General features: G+C 41.5%; 1 protein-coding gene across 1 annotated transcript; it reads left to right on the top strand.

The window, feature by feature from the left end:
• The first annotated feature begins 15658 nt into the window (after positions 1–15658).
• On the top strand, positions 15659–17437 carry Fam237b (family with sequence similarity 237 member B). Its single transcript, XM_045161114.1, has 2 exons — positions 15659–15710; positions 16929–17437. Exon 2 carries the CDS (start codon positions 16932–16934, stop codon positions 17349–17351), a length of 420 nt encoding a protein of 139 aa, XP_045017049.1. The 5' UTR covers positions 15659–15710; positions 16929–16931; the 3' UTR covers positions 17352–17437.
• The last annotated feature ends 1398 nt before the right edge of the window (positions 17438–18835 follow it).

The following is an 18835-nucleotide window of genomic DNA, read 5'->3' as shown; positions in this document are numbered from 1 at the left end:
TGGGGAAGGCTGGAGAAGAGCTTAGCGGTTAAGGTGCTTACCTGCAAAGTCAAAGGACCCCGGTTTGATTCCCTAGTACCCACGTAAAGCCATATGCACAAGTGGTACATGTATCTGGAGGTTGTTTACAGTGGCAAGAGGCCCCGGTGCACCCATTCTCTCACTGTGTATATTTGTCTCTGTCTCTCTCTGCGTGTTAGTGAATAAATAAAAAATAAAGATAAATCCAAGGCAGGTTTCACTTCATACACCACCTTCTTGCCATTAGAAACATTGCTGTGTACTTTACTTGACAAATTTGGAAGAACAGGCCAATCTCAATACAACAGAAACTGGTCCCTTACTATCAAAGTTGTTGGTGAGCCAATGTGTTTACCTCTTGATTTCTCAGGACATACATGCCAATGCAGGAGTGATATACTAAGCTCTTTCAGTAGGCCTTTTGAAGATTCCCATCTATCTAAACCAGCATTGCATTAGCTAATTTTGTCATTGTGGGGGAAAAAAAAATGCCTGGCATAAGCCACTTTAAGGAGTTTATTTTGGGTTGCCATTTTGGAGGATACCATTCATGTAGCAGGAAGAGCATGGGCATGAGGCAGAGACGAATAATGGCGAGCCACCCACCTTCCCTTTTTATTCAGCCTGGAACTCTAGTCCATGGAATGTTGGTGCTCTTCAGATAAGTTGTAGAAATTCTCTGGAAAGATCACCCCAATGTCAGTATGAGTGAAAGTAGAGGAGTGTGTTACCCAGGGGCCAAAAAGCTTGAGGTAGGTCTCCAAAGAATCTCTGGCCAGAGCTGAGATTTCCATTTTATAGTTTTCATAGCCAAGGGGAGAGGTAAGTGAACAAAAAGGATGTGGCAATTTGCATATTGATCATTTCTGTAGTCAGGCCACCCTAAAATGAACTCCATTTTGCTTTGTTTTAGCCTGAACTCTCTTTCCTTCTTATTGTCCCTTTGGGTCCTTTCCAGACTGTTCCTTCTTTGGGATTTTTTTCCATCTGCTGACAAAGATAAGCTTTAGCTCCTCAGCAATTAACTTTTACATTAACTCAGTGAGTCAGTTCAACTTTTAGCTTCTTTTCTACTGAAAGGCCCAAGAATTCAGAAGCCCAGAAATACTGTCACGCTCCAAAGGGAGCTTAAGCGGGCCCCTGCATACCTCAAACTCCAGGCTTTACTCTCTGTTGGAAGCAAGTAAAGAATCCCTCTTCTCATTATATCAGAGCCCACTCCTAATATAGGTAAAATAGGTAAAAAGGGCATGAGATAGCCCTCAAGGATGGGAAATGAATAATAAAGTGAAACACTTATTTGGTTTCTGTAAATAGCCTGCACCGTAAGCCTTAGTAGCCCACACCATAAGCCGTAACAGCCTGCCTCAGACCACCAAGGTCATAGGAGGCTGATACCACACTCTGCTACTCCCACCCAAGGACCTGCGCAAATGCTGACCACCAAGGTCATAGGAGACTGATTGGTCCACAAGGGGCTTAAACAAATTAAACTAATTGGCTTAGAAAGTATGGAGTGGCACAAACTGACTGGCTCGTACCCCGCGGGCTCCTGATGTTAAAAAAATGATTGGTCTAATGCACAGGCTTTGTTAGGAACCCTATAAAAACTGTCCCGTTCCTGCATTTGGGGCTCTGCAGTCCTCTACCCCTGTGAGGTGTACGACTGTGGGCCCCAGCGCGCTTGAAATAAAAATCCTCTTGCAGTTTGCATCAAGACCGTTTCTCATGAGTGATTTGGGGTGTCGCCATTTCCGGGCAGAGCGTGGGGTCCTCGTTCTGGGGGTCTTACACTACAACAAGGTCTGTCTAGAAACTCTATGAAAGACACTTCCAGAGGTTTGTTTCCTAGATGACTCTAAATCAGTCAAGGTGACAACAAAGGCTAACCATCACAAGTATGAAGGGATCAAGTACCTCAAATTCTTACCACACTGGAATAGGAGGACTTCAGAGAATTTTGTGATAAGTTCCTTTTAAAATATGAACTTAGGTTTGACACATTAGTTTGAAGTATTTCCTTAATTTTGTTGTGTCATCTGGGATTTTTCATCAGAATGTTAGGATATTTCTTTTTGGGGAAAATATGAAAATGGAGGTTAGGATGGAGTTTTCCTGAAATAGGAAAATATTACACCCTGCTTCTGAGTAAACAAACACTGTTGTCATTGTTCTTTATTTTATTTTACTTTTTTTGGTTTTTCGAGGCAGGGTTTCGCTCTAGCCCAGGCTGACATGGAATTCACTATGTCATCTCAGGGTGGCCTCGAACTCACGGCGATCCTCCTACCTCTGCCTCTCAAGTGCTGGGATTAAAGATGTGTGCTACTGTTGTGCCAAGACCCCTGACCAGGAGCCAAGTCCCCCGCTCACCCAGCAGTCACCCAGAGAACCACCACAGAAGCCGAGACGCTCAAATGCAAAAGCAACAGGTTTCTTTATTGCAAGCCTAGGCCTGGGCTCTGTCCCCACAGTCTGGCACAGCGGTAGTGAGGGAGAGAGCCCCTTTCTTTTGGGGGAAGGGGTTCATATAGGAATTCGAACAAAGAAGTAGGGGATAGATACATGATTGGTTGATTTAAATAGCTCTGATTGGCTTGGGTTTCAGCGGGCAAAGTTGGGGGCAGGAGCTAGGGCTCTCCAGGCAGATGAAGTCATCTCCATTGTCCCAGTTTCTTATCTAAGCAGGTGGTCGGCGCCCCCCCCCCCCCCCCCCCCCCCCCGCAGTGGAGTGTTTCTGCAATGTCCTTGAAGTGGAAATTCCTCAGAAACTTTAGGGGGAAAGGCAGCAGTTAAGCAAGCAAAATTTACAGAAGCAAAAGGGCAGCGCATTAGCCGGTTAGTTCTCTATCTAAGTTGTTTTTTACTTAAAATGGTTATATTTGGTCTCTCACTACCACACCCAGCCATTTCTTTCTTAATTTATAATTTATTATAGGGAAGGAGTAGAGGGTGTATTAATTTTATTTTTCTCTCTCTTTATAACTTTTTATTATAATCAAGATGTTTAGGGGGAAGATAATTTCCAGTTCTTTTATTCTTTTTTTCTTCTGAAATGTAAAGGAAGTAATAACTCTTCCAGTAAGCCTACAAGGGTTGATCTTACCCTGTAAGAATTGCTATTTGCCACTGATTTACATATGAATTTCTTGGCCTGGAGAGATTGTTTAGCCGTTAAGGTGCTTGCTTGCAAAGCCAAAGGACTCAGATTCAATTCCCCAGGACCCATATAAGCCAGATACACAAGGTGACGCATTTGTCTGGAGTAGATTTGCAGCAGTTGGAGGCTCCATGTAACCATTCCTCCTCTCTCTCATAATTAAATAAAAACGAATCTGGATTTCTCTTTACCAGCTGAATAAATTGACTCTATGACAAGAATGATTCCTTCTTTCTTTCCTTCCTTCTTTCTTTATTTCCTTCCTCCCTTCCTCCCTTCCTTCTTTCCTTTCTTTTTTCTCTCTTTCAATATTTCTTTCTTTAAAAAAATGATTTATTTATGAGACACACACAGAGAGGCAGATAGAGTAGAGAGAATGTACATGCCAGGGTCTTTAGCCATTACAAAGGAACTCCAGGCACATGCACCACCTTGTGCATGTGGTTTATGTGGGTACTGGGGAATTGAACCTGGGTCCTTAAGTTTCATAAGCTAGTGCTTAACTGCTAAGGCATCTCACCAGCTCTTTTCTTTCTTTTTTTTTTTTTTTAATTAATTTTTTTTTTTTTTTACAGAGAGAGCAAATTGGCAGGACATGGCCTCAGCCACTGCAATCAAATTCCAGAGGCTTATGCTGCCTAATACACATGTGTGACCTTGAGCTTGCCTCACCTTTGTGCATCTGGCTTATGTGTGGGATCTGGAAAGAGATTGAACATGGGTCCTTAGGCTTCTCAGGAAAGTGCCTTAACCACCAAGCCATCTCTCCAGTCTTTTTTTTTTTTTTTTTTTTTTTGAGGCAGGGTCTCACTTTAGCCCAGACTAACCTAGAATTCATTCTGTAGCTCAGGCTGTCCTTAAACTCACAATAATCCTCCTGCCTCACTCTCCCAAGTGCTGGGATTAATGGCATAAACTGCTTGTCCAATTCCTTCCTTTCCTAAAATAATTACAAATATTTTATACTAATGAACGTTTTTGGAACGGGTTATAATTATTTACCTTTAAAAAAACTTTCCCCCATAACTTTTCCTTTTCTCTATCTCAGAGACATTTTGTTCACCATCCTTTCCTGTGTTCCTGAACAAATAGTGCCTTTGCTTTCTTCAATTAGTGGGCAAGGAGTGTTTGTTTCTCTGCAGGGTAGTTGCTTGTTTCAGCTTCATTTCCTGCTCTCTTTACCCCTCAGGTCATTGAATCACACTTTGATAAATACATTGTAATCAAAGTTTACTACAGGCAATTGGAGTTGCAGATATTTTAAATTAATGTTTTTCATTATAATGAGTCAGAAAGTCAATGAATTGAAAAGTTATTCTTTTTGTAGATCTTGAGCATGATTATTCAGTCAACATGTCCCTGCTGTGTGTGGAGTGCTCTTCTGGATTCTGTGGGGAGTGATGACGGCAGCGTTTCCTAGGGAAGCGGGCTATGTACAGGAGAAGCAGGATAAACACAAGTGTGACAAAACTGCAGCCAAGTGATCAGGGGGTGAGTAGCGTAGGGGCAAATGAGTAGGTTGTTGGCTATGTTAAATCAAAAAATCTTTTATTTATTTATTTTTTATTTTCATAATTTTTATTAAGATTTTCCATAATCATAAAAAATATCCCATGGTAATACCTCCCCCCCACTGCACTTTCCCCTTTGAGATTCCATTCTCCATCATATTACCTCCCCATCTCAATCATTGTACTTACATATATACAATACCAACCTATTAAGTACCCTCCTCCCTTCCTTTCTCTTCCCTTTCTATCTCCTTTTTAACTTACTGGCCTCTGCTACTAAGTATTTTCCTTCCCACGCAGAAGCCCAATCATCTGTAGCTAGGATCCACATATGAGGGAGAACACGTGTCGCTTGGCTTTCTGAGCCTGGGTTACCTCACTTAGTATAATCCTTTCCAGATCCATCCATTTTTCTGCAAATTTCATAACTTCATTTTTCTTTACCGCTGAGTAGAACTCCATTGTATAAATGTGCCACATCTTCATTATCCACTCATCAGTTGAGGGATATCTAGGCTGGTTCCATTGCCCAGCTATTATAAATTGAGCAGCAATAAGTATGGTTGAGCACGTACTTCTAAGGAAATGAGATGAGTCCTTAGGATATATGCCTAGGAGTGCTATAGCTGGGTCATGTGGAAGATCAATCTTTAGCTGTTTTAGTAACTTCCACAATGTTAAATCAGAAAATCTTTACAGGCAACAGTAGGGTTCTGAAACAAGGGACATGGCTGCCCAGAAGCTGAAACGTTCCTAAGAGTAGCACAGAAGTAGAAAGCAGTTAAAAATATTTGAATGTTGAGCTGGAGATATGGCTTAACAGTTAAGTGCTTGCTTGAGAAGCCTAAGGACCCCAGTTCAAAGTTCAATTCCCCAGTACCCATGTAAGCCAGATGCAAAAGGTGGCACATGCATCTGGAATTCATTTGTAGGGGCTGGAGGCCTTTGGAGAGCTCATTCTCTCTCTGTCTGCCTCTTTCTCTTTCTGCCTGTTGCTCTTAAGTAAATAAATAAATAAAACAAAAATATAGTTTTGCTGGGCATGGTGGCACATGTCTTTAATCCCAGCACTAGAGAGGCAGAGTTAGGGGTCACTGTGAGTTCCAGGCCAGCCTGAGACTAGAGAAGGAATTCCAGATTCAGCCTGGGCTAGAGCGAGACCCTACCTCAAAAAGTATGAATGTCAGGCTGGAGAGATGGTTTAGTGGTCAAAGTGTTTGCTTGCAAAGCTAAAGAATCCTGGTTGGATTCTTCAGGGTCCACGAAAGCCAGATGCACAAGGGGGTGCATGCATCTGGAGTTCATTTGCAGTGTCTGGAGGCCCTGACACGCCCATTCTCTCCCCACTCCCCTTTTTCTCTCTCAAATAAATAAATAAAACATATTTTTAAAAATTTGAGTGTCCTTTGTATTTCATGACAGTCACTTGAAAACATGAAGTAAATATATTATTTTTGTAAATGTTCTCACAGAAACAAAGAAATGTAGTAATCAACAAATAGATATCAAGAGATGTAGTGAAAAATAGACACCTAATTATAGCTGTAAAGTTGAGGTATGTGAAAGGGATTTTGGAGCAGAGTTCAAGGCCTAAAGTAACAGAGAACAGACAGTGAGAGAGTCAGAATACTCTGTGATGTAACTTGAAGATAACGTCTGGAGATCTCCTGAGAACACTGGGAATATATTGGGACTGGGATGATTATGATAGGATGGTGATGCATGTAGTACTTCTAGTGAAGCATATGTATGGCTCACGTGAGTGAGTGTCAGTGTATATATGCCAATGTATGCATGTGGAGGTCAGACACTCTGGGTATCAATCCTTGCCTTCCATCATGTTTGAGGCAGGATCTTTCATTCTTGTTCACAGGCTAGCTTCGAGGAAATTCTATATCCATCCTCCTTCTAACCATAGGTTCACTGTGACCTAACTATAAGTTACAGGTGCTCCCCATAACCTCATCCACAGCCTCTGGCCTTTTTATGTAGGCTCTGGGAATTAAAAATGAAGGTATACATGCTGACCTCACAAGTGTTTTATCCACTGATCCATCTCCCCAAAGATAACTTTAATAAAAACAATGAGTGGCTTGAAAACAAATGGAATTGTGGGGGGGGGGAGTTTATTTATTTAATGATAAATCAGGTGTATATGATATGTTAGGTAGTACATTTGGGTTTATAAATAACCAACTGTAAAATCTGAGTTTATACAGGAATTTATCATGACTTTCTTATGAGACAAGGTCTTAATCCTCCTGTTTAGTCTTACAAATAAAGGGTCTACAAGTGTACACCACCACACAAAGCCTTCCTTCATGGCCATTTAACAAAGTGTTGTGTGATTTTTGAGTTGTGCCATAGAATTTTCCTTTTGTCAAATGATATATATCTGTTCTCCTAGTCCACCCTTCCTCATTTTCCCTTTCTCTTTCCTTCTATATTTCTTTGCTTTTCTTTCTTCTCAATTTTTAAAACATATTTTATTTATTTATTTTTAACGATTTTATTTTTATTTATTTATTTGAGAGAGAGAACAAGGCAGAGGGAGAGAGAGAGAGAGAGAATGGGCATGCCAGGGCCTCTAGCCACTGCAAACAAACGTCAGATGCGTGCACCTTCTTGTGCATCCGGCTAACATGGGTCCTGGGGAATTGAGCCTCAAACCGGGGTCCTTAGGCTTCACAGGCAACCTCTTAACCACCAACCCATCTCTCCAGCCCAAAACACATTTTATTTTTATTTATTTATTTGAGCAAGAGAAAGAGAAAGAGAGAAAATGGTCATGCCAGGGCCTCCAGCCACTTAAATGAACAGCAGACACATGTCTTGTGCATCTGGCTTACATGGGTTCTGGGAAATCAAACCTGGGTCCTTAGGCTTTGCAGGCAAGTACCTTAATCACTAAGCTATATTTACATCCCTGCTTTTCTTTCTGATGTGTGTGTGTGGGGGGGAACAGGTGGTTATGTGTGTGGGTGTGAATACTTGCATGTGTGTGGAGGCCAGAGGGTAAGCCCAGATGTTATCCTTAGGAATATTGTCCACCTTTTTTTGAGGCAAGACCTTTTGGCCTGAAGTTCACCAATTAGGCTAGACTGACTAGCCAGTTAACTCCAGGGATCCACTTGTCTCCTCCTCACTAGCACAGTAATTACACATGCATGCTGTCATACCTAGCTTTTTCACATGGGGACTGGGAATCAAACTCATTTTAGCCCACTGAACTTTCTTTCCTAGCTGTGGTGGTTTGATTCAGGTGTCCCCCATAAACTTAGGTGTTCTGAATGATAGGTTCCCAGCTGATGAATATTTGGGAATTAATGCCTCCTGGAGGGAGTGTATTGTTGGGGGTGGGCTTATGGGTATTAAAGCCAGTTTCTCCCTGCCAGTGTTTGGCACACTCTCCTGTTGCTATTGTCCACCTTATGTTGACTAGGGGGTGATGTCCACCCCTGCTCATGCCATTGTTTTCCCCTGCCATCATGGAGCTTCCCCTGGAGCCTGTAAGCCAAAATAAATCTTTTTCCCAGAAGCTACTCTTGGTTGGGTGATTTCTACCAGCAATGTGAACCAGACTGCAATACTAGCCATTCTAAAATGTGATCCTACATCAATCTACTAGATCTTCAATTCCATCCATTCCCCCTGCTCTGCATTCTGTGACATTATACTCTCTCACAGCTTTATATAAGCTAATTGTTCTTCCTTTTTTTTTCATCATCAATTAATTTTGCAGCTTATGGACCCTAAATTTGAGCATTAGTGGCTATATTCTTCTGTACTTTCTATTGCTTCATGGTTATTGAGTTTGCATTGGTCTAGTCAGTTGGAAATGTTTACTGTGTGCCTTTATATGTTGAAAGCATATAAGTTGGTTTGATTTTACAGTACTCATGGTCAGTCTTAAATCTCAGATGACACTTGGGACTTTGGAACTATTTTAAGTTAGTAATGACTATGAAAAAAATTACACAATTTACAATGTGAGATAGTTATAAGTCTACTGGGGGCCGGGAATGTGGTAGTTTGAATGGATGTCCCTCAATAGTTTCAGGAGTTTATTAAAGCTTGTAACTTATTAGATTTACAGCTGCCTGGCTGGAAGAGGTGTCACTGTGTGCTGATCCTGGAGTCCAGCCCTAAGATGTTACTGAGGGTGGATCTGAATTCTAGTCTAAGGTATGCCAAAAGCAGTCTGAGCTTTTCTGGGCTCCTGTAGTGTGCTTGCTTGTTGTGGGTGGTGGTTGCTTTTCTCTGTTGATGGATCTGTGTAAAGGAGATCAGCTTCTTCTGCCATTAAGGAACTTCTCCTGTATCTGTAAGTTTCAAAAAGAAAAAAATGCCATTCCTCCCATAAACTGTGTCTGGTTTGGAGTTAATCCCAGCAACGAAGCTATCTACTGCACTCACTGAGCCACCTCTCCAGCACTCTAGGTAAGTTTTAGATGCCCCAGAAGATTCAAAGTCAACACTTACGCAGCACATTCAATTCACCTTCCTCCCTAACATCTTCCTGTGGTATTGTCATTGTCACCTCCCCAAAAAAGGTATGCCAAAAATACTTCTTTAGCTTTCCATATTCCATATTAAGTTACCATTTTTTCTCTTCCTATCTTTGAAATATATCACTTTTCAGTATCGTCTTACAATTCCATTAGCTTTTGAGTATGCATGTGTGGTGTGTGTATATTGATGTTCATGTGTGTTACACATGTGTGCAGATGAGTGTGCAGATGTTCTAGAGCTCAAATGTGGTTCTCTCAATAAACCCAGACTTTGCAAATTTGGCTAGACAAACTAGCTCAACAACCCTGGGGATCCTCCTGTCTCTGTATCCCCTGCACTGTGTTATAGGTACCTATCACCATACCTGGCATTTGACTTGTGAGTGCTGGGAATCCTAACTTAGGTTCTCATACTTGTATCAACAGCACTTTACCCAATGAACCATCTTTCCAGTCCCCATATTATACATTTTTGTGTGTAGATGTAGTGTGTATGTGCACATGTGCACGTGCAGGCACACACATGTGTAATGGTGCGTAGGTGTACACTATGAACCCATATGCAGAGGGCACAGGAAGACATTGGGTGTCCTCTATTGCTCTTCTGCTTAATTTTCTGAGACAGAATCTCTCACTGAACCTGCATCTTCCTAATTGTTGGTCAGATTGGCTGACAAGGGAGCCCCAGTGAACCTCCTGTCTCTGTCCCGCTTGTTGCAGGTGATACATGTCTGTAGTAGCCAGCTTCATGTTGCTGGCTTCCATAGATCCAAGCTGAAAGAAACAACAGCCAGAAAACACCAAAACAAACAAACAAATAACAACAAAACAGTAATCACACCCACCCAGAATTCAGTTGTCTGCATACCCTTGGGCTGGAATTCAGATTTGCTCCCTCTCCCCTCCCAGTCTGCCTACTAGGGGCTGAAGCTGCAAACTCAATTTTAATGCAACACTCAAGTCGATGGGGCCATAAGTACAAACTACTGCAATGTCTATGCTCAGCTTTTTACATGCGTGGTAGGGACCAAACTCAGGTCCTTACACTTGCACGGCTAGCACTGTTACTCAGCAAGCCATTTCTCCAGAACGTACATTTCTGATAATAGAAATTAATTTATTGCTTATACAAATTGGAAGCATAATATACTAGTAAAAGCACTATTTATAGAAGTTTGTTATGTGTTCTTTCCAGCTTTCATTTTTCTTCTTTCTTTTTTTCGGTTTTTCGAGGTAGGGTCTTACTCTAGCTCAGGCTGGCCTGGAATTCACTATGTAGTCTCAGGGTGGCCTCAAACTCTTGGTGATCCTCCTACCTCTGCCTCCTGAGTGCTGGGATTAAAGGCGTGCGCCACCACACCCAGCTTCATTTTTTTTTTTATATGTCCACACTTAACCCCTTTCTTCAATTGTGTTACTATCAAAGTAACTTTACTTGTTTTTGGAAAATATATATGATTGAATTTTTGCCTGTCTTGAACTTTATAAAAATGGTGTCTTTTGTAATTTTCCATTTTTCATCTATTCGTATAGATGTTACCTATTCATTTCTCTGATGAATAAATAACATCTCATATTATTTAATACTCTGCAGTTAATTCATTTTCCTGTTAATGGCTATTCTACATGTTTTCATGGTTTTGCTTTCATAAACTGCTATACTATAAATGTTCCCCATAACCTCAGGTATTATTTTTCCTACAGGAGTATGTTTTTATCATTTATTTATTTATTTGAGAGACAGAGAAAGAGGCAGAAAGAGAGAGAGAGAGAGAGAGAATGGGTGCACCAAGGCTTCTAGCCACTGGAAACAAACTCTAGATGCATGTATCACCTTGTGCATCTGGCTTATGTCAGTTCTGGGAATTGAACCTGGGTCCTTTGGCTTTGCAGGCAAGTTCCTTGCTAAGCCATCTCTCCAGGTTTTTGTTTTTGTTTTTTTGCACGTTGTATTATTTATTTATTTTTGGGCAGAACCTTCTTTTTTTCTCAAGTTTATTAAACATTTTCCATGATTATAAAAAATATCCCATGGTAATACCCTCCCCTCCCCCCAAAATTGGGAGGCTAAATCAGTTGCCCAAGGCAAAGCCAATTGAAATTTGCACCCAGCCTAATACTCCCATCCAAGTACTTACCAGGCCTGACCCTGCTTAGCAGAGGAGATGAGGTGTGTTCAGGATAGTATGGCCATAGACAGCCTCCACTCAGGTATTTTTTAAAAATATTTTTTGTTCATTTATTTATTTGAGAGCGACACAGGGAGAAAGAGATAGAGGGAGAGAGAGAGAATGGGCGCGCCAGGGCTTCCAGCCACTGCAAATGAACTCCAGATACGTGCGCTCCCTTGTGCATCTGGCTAACGTGGGTCCTGGGGAACTTAGCCTCGAACCAGGGTCCTTAGGCTTCACAGGCAAGCACTTAACTGCTAAGCCATCTCTCCAGCCCCACTCAGGTATTTTTGATTAAGCTTTCTACTTAGTCTCCAGCAGGTGAAGTCATGCTAAAGGAGGTGTGTCACTAGGGTGTGGATCTTGAGTCTACCCTACCTGTGTTCAAAGTCAGCTCATGCTCGTTGGTGTTTGCTGTGTTTCTCTCTGCTGTGATATTCTCTTTCCTTGCCCCCCTCTCTTTCTCATAACGTGGTAAGCCAGCTTCCTCCACCATGATGAGCGTCCCCTTGAAATTGTAAGCTGAAATTTACCTTTTCCTTCCCAAAGCCTGTTGCAGTGTTTTGTCCAAGCAATGAGAAGGTAATCACAACTATGAAAATTCCAATATAGCCTATAATTCTTCATACCCATTTTAAAAAGTTTCCTCAAGATATATTCCCAGGATTGAAAAGGCTTTTTGAAAGTTATGTGCTTGGGGCTGTGGAAATGTTTTAGCGGTTAAGGCGTTTGCCTGTGAAGCCTAAGAACTCTGGTTTGATTCCCCAGGGCCCACGTAAGCCACAAGAGGGCGCACACATCTGGAGTTCATTTGCAGTGGCTGGAGGCCCTGGTATGCCCATTTTCTCTTTCTCTCTCTCTGCCTCTTTCTCTCTCTCAAATAAATAAATAAATAAAATATATAGAAAAGAAAAACCAAAAAAAAAAAAAAAAGAAAGTTATGTGCTTGTTGAAGATAGTGTCCCTTATAGTTCTAGACTAATTATATTTAGCAATATGTAAGTTTTTCTGCTTCGTGTGAAAGTTAATTACATGTGTGAACTTGACCATGGGCTGTCCAAATATTTGGTTTAGCATTTCTGGTTCATTTGGTGAGCCTGATTTTGATTGAAGTTAGTATTTTACCTGATAGACTGAATAAAGCCAATTGACCTCCCTTTCACCCAATCTGTTGGGTCAGAAATCATCGAATCCATTGAGGGTCTGAAGAGAGAAAAAAGGCAGAGGAAGGGAGAATTTGCTTTTTGTTCAGGATGGTATAAGCTGGGTCATGAGTCCTTTCCTACTTATCAGGCCTTCCAACTCAGTTTGGAACTGTATCTCCAGCTTCTCTGAGCCTCCTGCTTGTAGATTGTAAGATTTCTCAGCCTCTACAATCTCATGATCCAATTTCTTACATCTTTAAGTATATACATGTATGTATGTTTATACCTTATTACAAAAAATAATGTATGTATATATTTATCCTATTGGTTCTGTTTCTTTGGAGAACCCTAATATATATCCTATGCTCACTACTGTTCTAGTCAAATACTGTACCACTGAGCTATATCCCCAGCTCTATTTTTAATAGAACAATATTTTTAACAGTTCTAAATATTTTACAATTTCTATTATTTTATTTAAATTCACTTTTAAAGCTATCACATAAGTACATTTATTTTAAGAATATTTTATTTGTGTGTGTGTGTGTGTGTGTGTGTGTGTAAAACAGAGAGAGAAAGAAAAAGAAATTGGTGTTCCAGAGCCTCTTTCCACTGTAAATGGACTCCAGGTGCATGTGCTGCTTTGCACATGTGGCTTAATGTGAGTACTGGAGTGGCTGGCTTTGCAAATACCTTCAATTGCTAAGCCATCCCCAGAGCCCCTATTTTACAGCTTTTCCATAAAGGATTTGTAATATTTATGTGAAAATACAATGTTTTACCATAAATAATACTTATTTTCACAATAAGACTTTATAGGAATTATATGGTTACTCAAAAGAGATATGAGCACTAATTCATCTTAGGAGGAACTATTGAATGGCCAACATTAATTCAAGGATTCCAGGGGTTGGTTTCTATAGGCTGTGTTCCTCCAAGTTAAATTGGACAGTAGGTTTGGTGAGTAATAGGAATAATTCCATGGGAGGGTGAGAGGAAGTCCAAGTTTCAGAAGGCATTCTGCAAGAAATCATTTTTTTAATTTAAAAAATATTTTTATTTATTTATTTTAGAGAGGGGTGGGGGAGAGGGAAAGAATGGGTGCACCAGGGCCTCCACGCACTGCAAGCAAACTCCAGATGCATGTGCCCCCTTGTGCATCTGGCTTACGTGGGTCCTGGGAAGTCGAATCTGGGTCTTTTGGCTTTGCAGGCAAGTGCCTTAACCACTAAGCCATCTCCCTAGCCCTGTACTAAATCATTTTTTAAAAAACTTTTGTTTATGGGCTGGAGAGATGGCTTAGTGGTTAAGCGCTTGCCTGTGAAGCCTAAGGACCCCGGTTCGAGGCTCGGTTCCCCAGGTCCCACGTTAGCCAGATGCACAAGTGGGTGCACGCGTCTGAAGTTCATTTGCAGAGGCTGGAAGCCCTGGCGCGCCCATTCTCTCTCTCTCCCTCTATCTGTCTTTCTCTCTGTGTCTGTCTCTCTCAAATAAATAAATAAATAAAAATTTAAAAAAAAAAAACTTTTGTTTCGTTTTTTGTTTTTCAAGGTAGGGTCTTGTGTAGCCCAGGCTGACCTGGAATTCACTATGTAGTCTCAGGCTGCCCTCTAACTCACAATCCTCCTACCTCTGCCTCCCAAGTGCTGGGATTAAAGGTGTGTAGTATCACTCCCAGCTTTAAAAACTTTTTATTGACAACTTCCACACATATAGGCAATTTACCATGATCATATTCCCCTCCCACAATTCTCCCATTTTCTCTCCTGAATTGAATCCTGTCTCTACTGAATCCCTTCTTTCAAACTAGTATCTTTATGTTGATGTCATCATTTCCCCCTCCTATTCTGCAGGTCTTGTGTCAGCCACTGTGAATGCCGCAGTCATATGGTGCTTGGATTGTGTGATAACTTTAGCAGTCCAAAACTAGTTGTGGACTGAGACTCCTGGAACCTCCAAAGTAGAAAAAAGCTAGTGTGTGCAACACGTGAGCGATGGATCCTGTCCTTTTCTCAGTTCTGTTTTGTGTAAGAGCTCTTTCTGGTGGTGGAAGGGGCACAGAGCGATACTGAGGGTAAGGTATAAGGTATTGAGGTTAACCACGTTCACTCCTCTACTATGATGAAAAGAACAGAATAGGGTGATTATCAGGTACTGGAAACTTCTTTGGGAGTAGTCAATGAGTGGCGAATTAGGCTGCTCAGTGTGACATTCACCACCCACAGTTTCACCACCCTAGCTCAAGAACCTGCGAGGAAAGGAAAGCTAAAGGGAGGAGAAGCCTTAAATTTGGATAGTCATTTCCATCCGACTATCGTACTGGGGTGTGGGCCTGGGAGACAGGCTTAAAGGTGCCGCTCTTAGCAATGCTCCGAGGCTGGAAACTGAGAAAACTGTTCCCAGAGTTAAACAGCGTGTATATTGGTACAGGCGATGGTATGTATGTATGTCCTTGGATGGGTTGATGTTACTTACTTAAATGGTGCTTAGCTAGAAGTTAGAATCCCTCAGAGAGGGTAAGGGTTGTAACAGGTCTTCAGCCTTAAGTTTTCTGGATATGACAGGGCGTGGCTTCTAGGTGGGTAGCGAGAGGACAGCCAAATGTACAGCGACTACTGCCCACACGGACAACAGCTCATAGGAAGTGAGCGCCAGAGGAAAGGCAGCTGCTGTCATCTCACCAAAGGGAGAAGCAGGCGAGAGGCGGGCAGGGGTGACGCTGCAGGCGGCGGGTCTGCGCCCAGACGGTGGGCAAGGTGGGGAGGAGCCTCGGGCGCGAGGCCACCCACGCGGTCCCCGGTCTCGGTCCCTTGAAAAGGAGCGCGGTCTGGCTACTGGGCTGACTCCGCCCAGGGCAGCAGCAGAGCCTGCAGGGAGCCTGAACCCCCAGCGCCCCAGCTCAGCGTCCAGGGAGCTTGAGTGACAGCGCGGTTCCTGGGGAGCCTGAGTTCCCAGCGCCCCAGCACAGCTCCGAGAAAGCCTGAACCCCCAGTTCCCCAGGGCAGCTCCGGGGGCGCCTGAACCCCCAGCGCAGCTGCTGACAGGACTGGGGAACTCACCCCGCTGGTCCAGGAGCCCTGGCCCCACTTTGCTCTCACTTTCACAGGCTGGGAACATCCTGAGCCTCCCTGAGACCAACTGTTTCAAGATCTTGGAGGTCCTGGGACGCTGCACTGGGACGCCAACGACAGGTACTGGGTTCCGGCGCGGGTCCCTCTCCTGCGCAGGGCATCTGTTAGGTAGCTAACCTGAACTGAAGAGGAAGAAGTCTGCTCCCTCCCTTCCGGGAAAAACTGGCTACACTGTCAGCTCTGTTTGCATGCCATCTGCACAATTCTTGACCCTGTAACACCACCTACATAGCTTGCTTGAATTTTCACCCTTTTAAGGTAGGCAGAGGAGGAAGGTGATGCAGGGAAAGGAGGTGAGTCCCAGGTTCTGGGTCTTCCCTCTTCAACTCATCTTTTTCAGCTGGCAGTCTAGATGGGTCATGTCTAGGAACATTCCCAGCGCTGGTCTGGAATAAGCTCTGTAGAATGCATTGTCAGTTTAGTTTTCGACTTCCACCTGCGTACTACTGACCAGCAGGGAAACTTGTGCAAAGACTTGTTACAACACTTCAGTATTTTGCTGACTGTAATTGGATCATCTCTAAAATTGCTCCTTAAAAACCCAAGAAAAGCCCGAATCCACTAGACACTTTTCAGTGAAAAGCCTGAATCCACTAGATATTTTTCAGTGAAAAAATGAAAGAGGTACTTGAGATAGCCAAGTACCATTTGGGTTAACAAATTTCTAACAATTTATTTTTCAAGACAACCAAACTTCTCGTAGTTGCATGTAGAATGAGCTGCATTTTGGCCTACTTAGTTAAATGTGTTACAGTAGGAGTCTTAGACAAGGAGACCTGAGAATATGCTGAATACATCACCGAGTTTTCTAATCTGCACAGGGAGAAGGTGATCACAACCTTCCAGTTGTGAAGACTTGTAATGAAATAAACCTATTTACATCTTCACAGGTTTTCAGTGGCTCACAAAGACAGGTGGCTGGTTATGAAGTTGAAATAGTAATATTTATCCTTTTTTTTTTTGAGGTAGGGTCTCACTGTAGCTCAGGCTGACGTGGAACTCACTATGTAGTCTCAAGGTGGCCTCGAACTCATGGCAATCCTTCAACCTCTGCCTCCTGAGTGCTGGGATTAAAGGAGTGCACCACCACACCCGGCCGTAATATTTATCCTTTTAAGGGTAGGTGTGAGAGAGCAATTTAGGAGAAAACCAACAAATACACAGAACTTCAACTTTATGATAAACATGTACTTATAATTTTCTAAGTTTAAATAGACCTCTGAGTAATGAACAGGTTTTTGCAGTTTAACGAACTTTCCCTCTTTTTTTTCTACACAGAGGATGCATTCTGCCACAAGAAAATGGTTCCACCTGCCACTGGGCTGCATTATGCTGGCCAGTCTGATCAACGCGGATCTTGAATTTCAAAAGGGCGTGCTTGCCAGTGTGAGCCCGGGGATCACTGAAGACATAGATCTCCAGTGTTGGAACATGTGCTCTTTGACACTGATAAATCTCAAGGAACTTAAGATAGAGCACAATGTGGATGCTTTCTGGAATTTCATGCTGTTCTTGCAAAAGTCTCAGCGGCCTGGACATTATAGTGTCTTCCTAAACATAGCTCAAGATTTCTGGGACATGTATATAGACTGCTTGCTTTCAAGATCTCATGGAATGGGCAGAAGACAAGTGATGTCTTTCAAGTATAATTTTCCACAGAAACTAACTGGAGGTAACATAAATGAATACTTTAGAAAGTAGCAGTTTGGTTTTACTGCAAATTCAGTATTGAGTCCTTCTGATTTTTCAAGTTTGTCAAATAATCTAGTAAATTTGTCATATTTAACTTTTTCCTACAAGGACAGTATTTTTCCTTACTGATTTGATATTATTTAAAAATCATGTGAGCACTTGACTCTACATGATCTTTAAATATAATGTATTGTTAGGTTATTAAAATTATCTTATTGTGTATTTGCCTTTTCAAGTGAATGTTTTCAACTGGGAAGTATAAAAGGATGGAATCTTAAATCGCATTAATAAATATAATTTCCTTATCTATTATTGCAGACTTATATATTATAAAACACATTAGAAAGAAAAATAAAGAAATACCTCAAGCTAGATGCCACCAACTAAAAGCTTGACTGTCAGTGTTTGTGAGGTCAAATATTTCATGTATGAATTAAAATTATAATTTTTAATTTTTTAATACTATTGGTTTTATTTTTGTTGATGTGTAATTGCTTTACTGATATTTTTTTTTTCTGTATTTTCAGGTAATTTGTCAATTTTTGATTTAGAAAGTATTATTGTTAAGTGCCCTTGTTTTAAAGAAAATGCCCTTAAAATGCTAGCACACTATTTTTTTACAGTTAACCAATGGAATAATATAACCAATGGAATAAAAAGTGTGCCAAACAAAAGCAAGTATTATACCAAAAAGTGATATTTAATGTTTTAGGTTAGCATATAAAGTAATGGATTTCACCATGGCATCTTCATGCATATGTATCATACTTTGTTCTCACTCATTCTGCAGCCTGTAAGTAATGTACTATATTGTACTGTGTGGCCTCTCTTCTTCTTTTATCACTAAGCCATCTCATATATTAAAATATTTTTCTATGCACTAAATAGTAAAAGCTTTGTAGCTGCATTTTTATTGTCTCAATTTTGAAAAACCAGAAACAAAAGCCAGTAACAAACTTTAACTTAGTACAGTGCAGTCAAATTTTTGTCTAGTATTTCTCTGTCATTTTTAATATTCCTTACCTCTCATATCTTGTTCCAAAATGAACACAGAGATTTTTAAGGTTTATTTTATGTATTTATTTGAGAGAGAGAAAGTATGGGCACACCAGGGCCTCCAGTGACTCCTGACAAACTTCAGATGCATGCACCACCTTGTACATCTGGCTTTATGTGGGTACTGGGGAATCAAACCCAGGTTGTTAGGGCAAATTTGCAGGCAAGTGTCTTTAAGTGCTGAGCCATCTCCCTAGCCCTGAACACTAAGTTTTAAAGAAATATACCAAACAAAGGGATGACACAAAGTAGATGAATTTGGAATGATGGGAAATGATGACAAAATTAACCATACACATTTATGGTCTAGATTAATGCCTTTGATTGTTTGCCATTAAAAGCCTAAAAATCCTTGGGCTGGAGAGATTGCTTAGCAGTTAAGGTGCTTGCCTAAAAAGCCAAAGGACCTGGTTCGATTCCCCAGGAACCACAAAGGC

Source organism: Jaculus jaculus, chromosome 10, assembly GCF_020740685.1.
Source record: "Jaculus jaculus isolate mJacJac1 chromosome 10, mJacJac1.mat.Y.cur, whole genome shotgun sequence".
Classification (NCBI taxonomy): domain Eukaryota; kingdom Metazoa; phylum Chordata; class Mammalia; order Rodentia; family Dipodidae; genus Jaculus; species Jaculus jaculus.
Note: the sequence above shows the minus strand (reverse complement) of the source record. Positions and strands in the feature narration are given on the sequence as shown.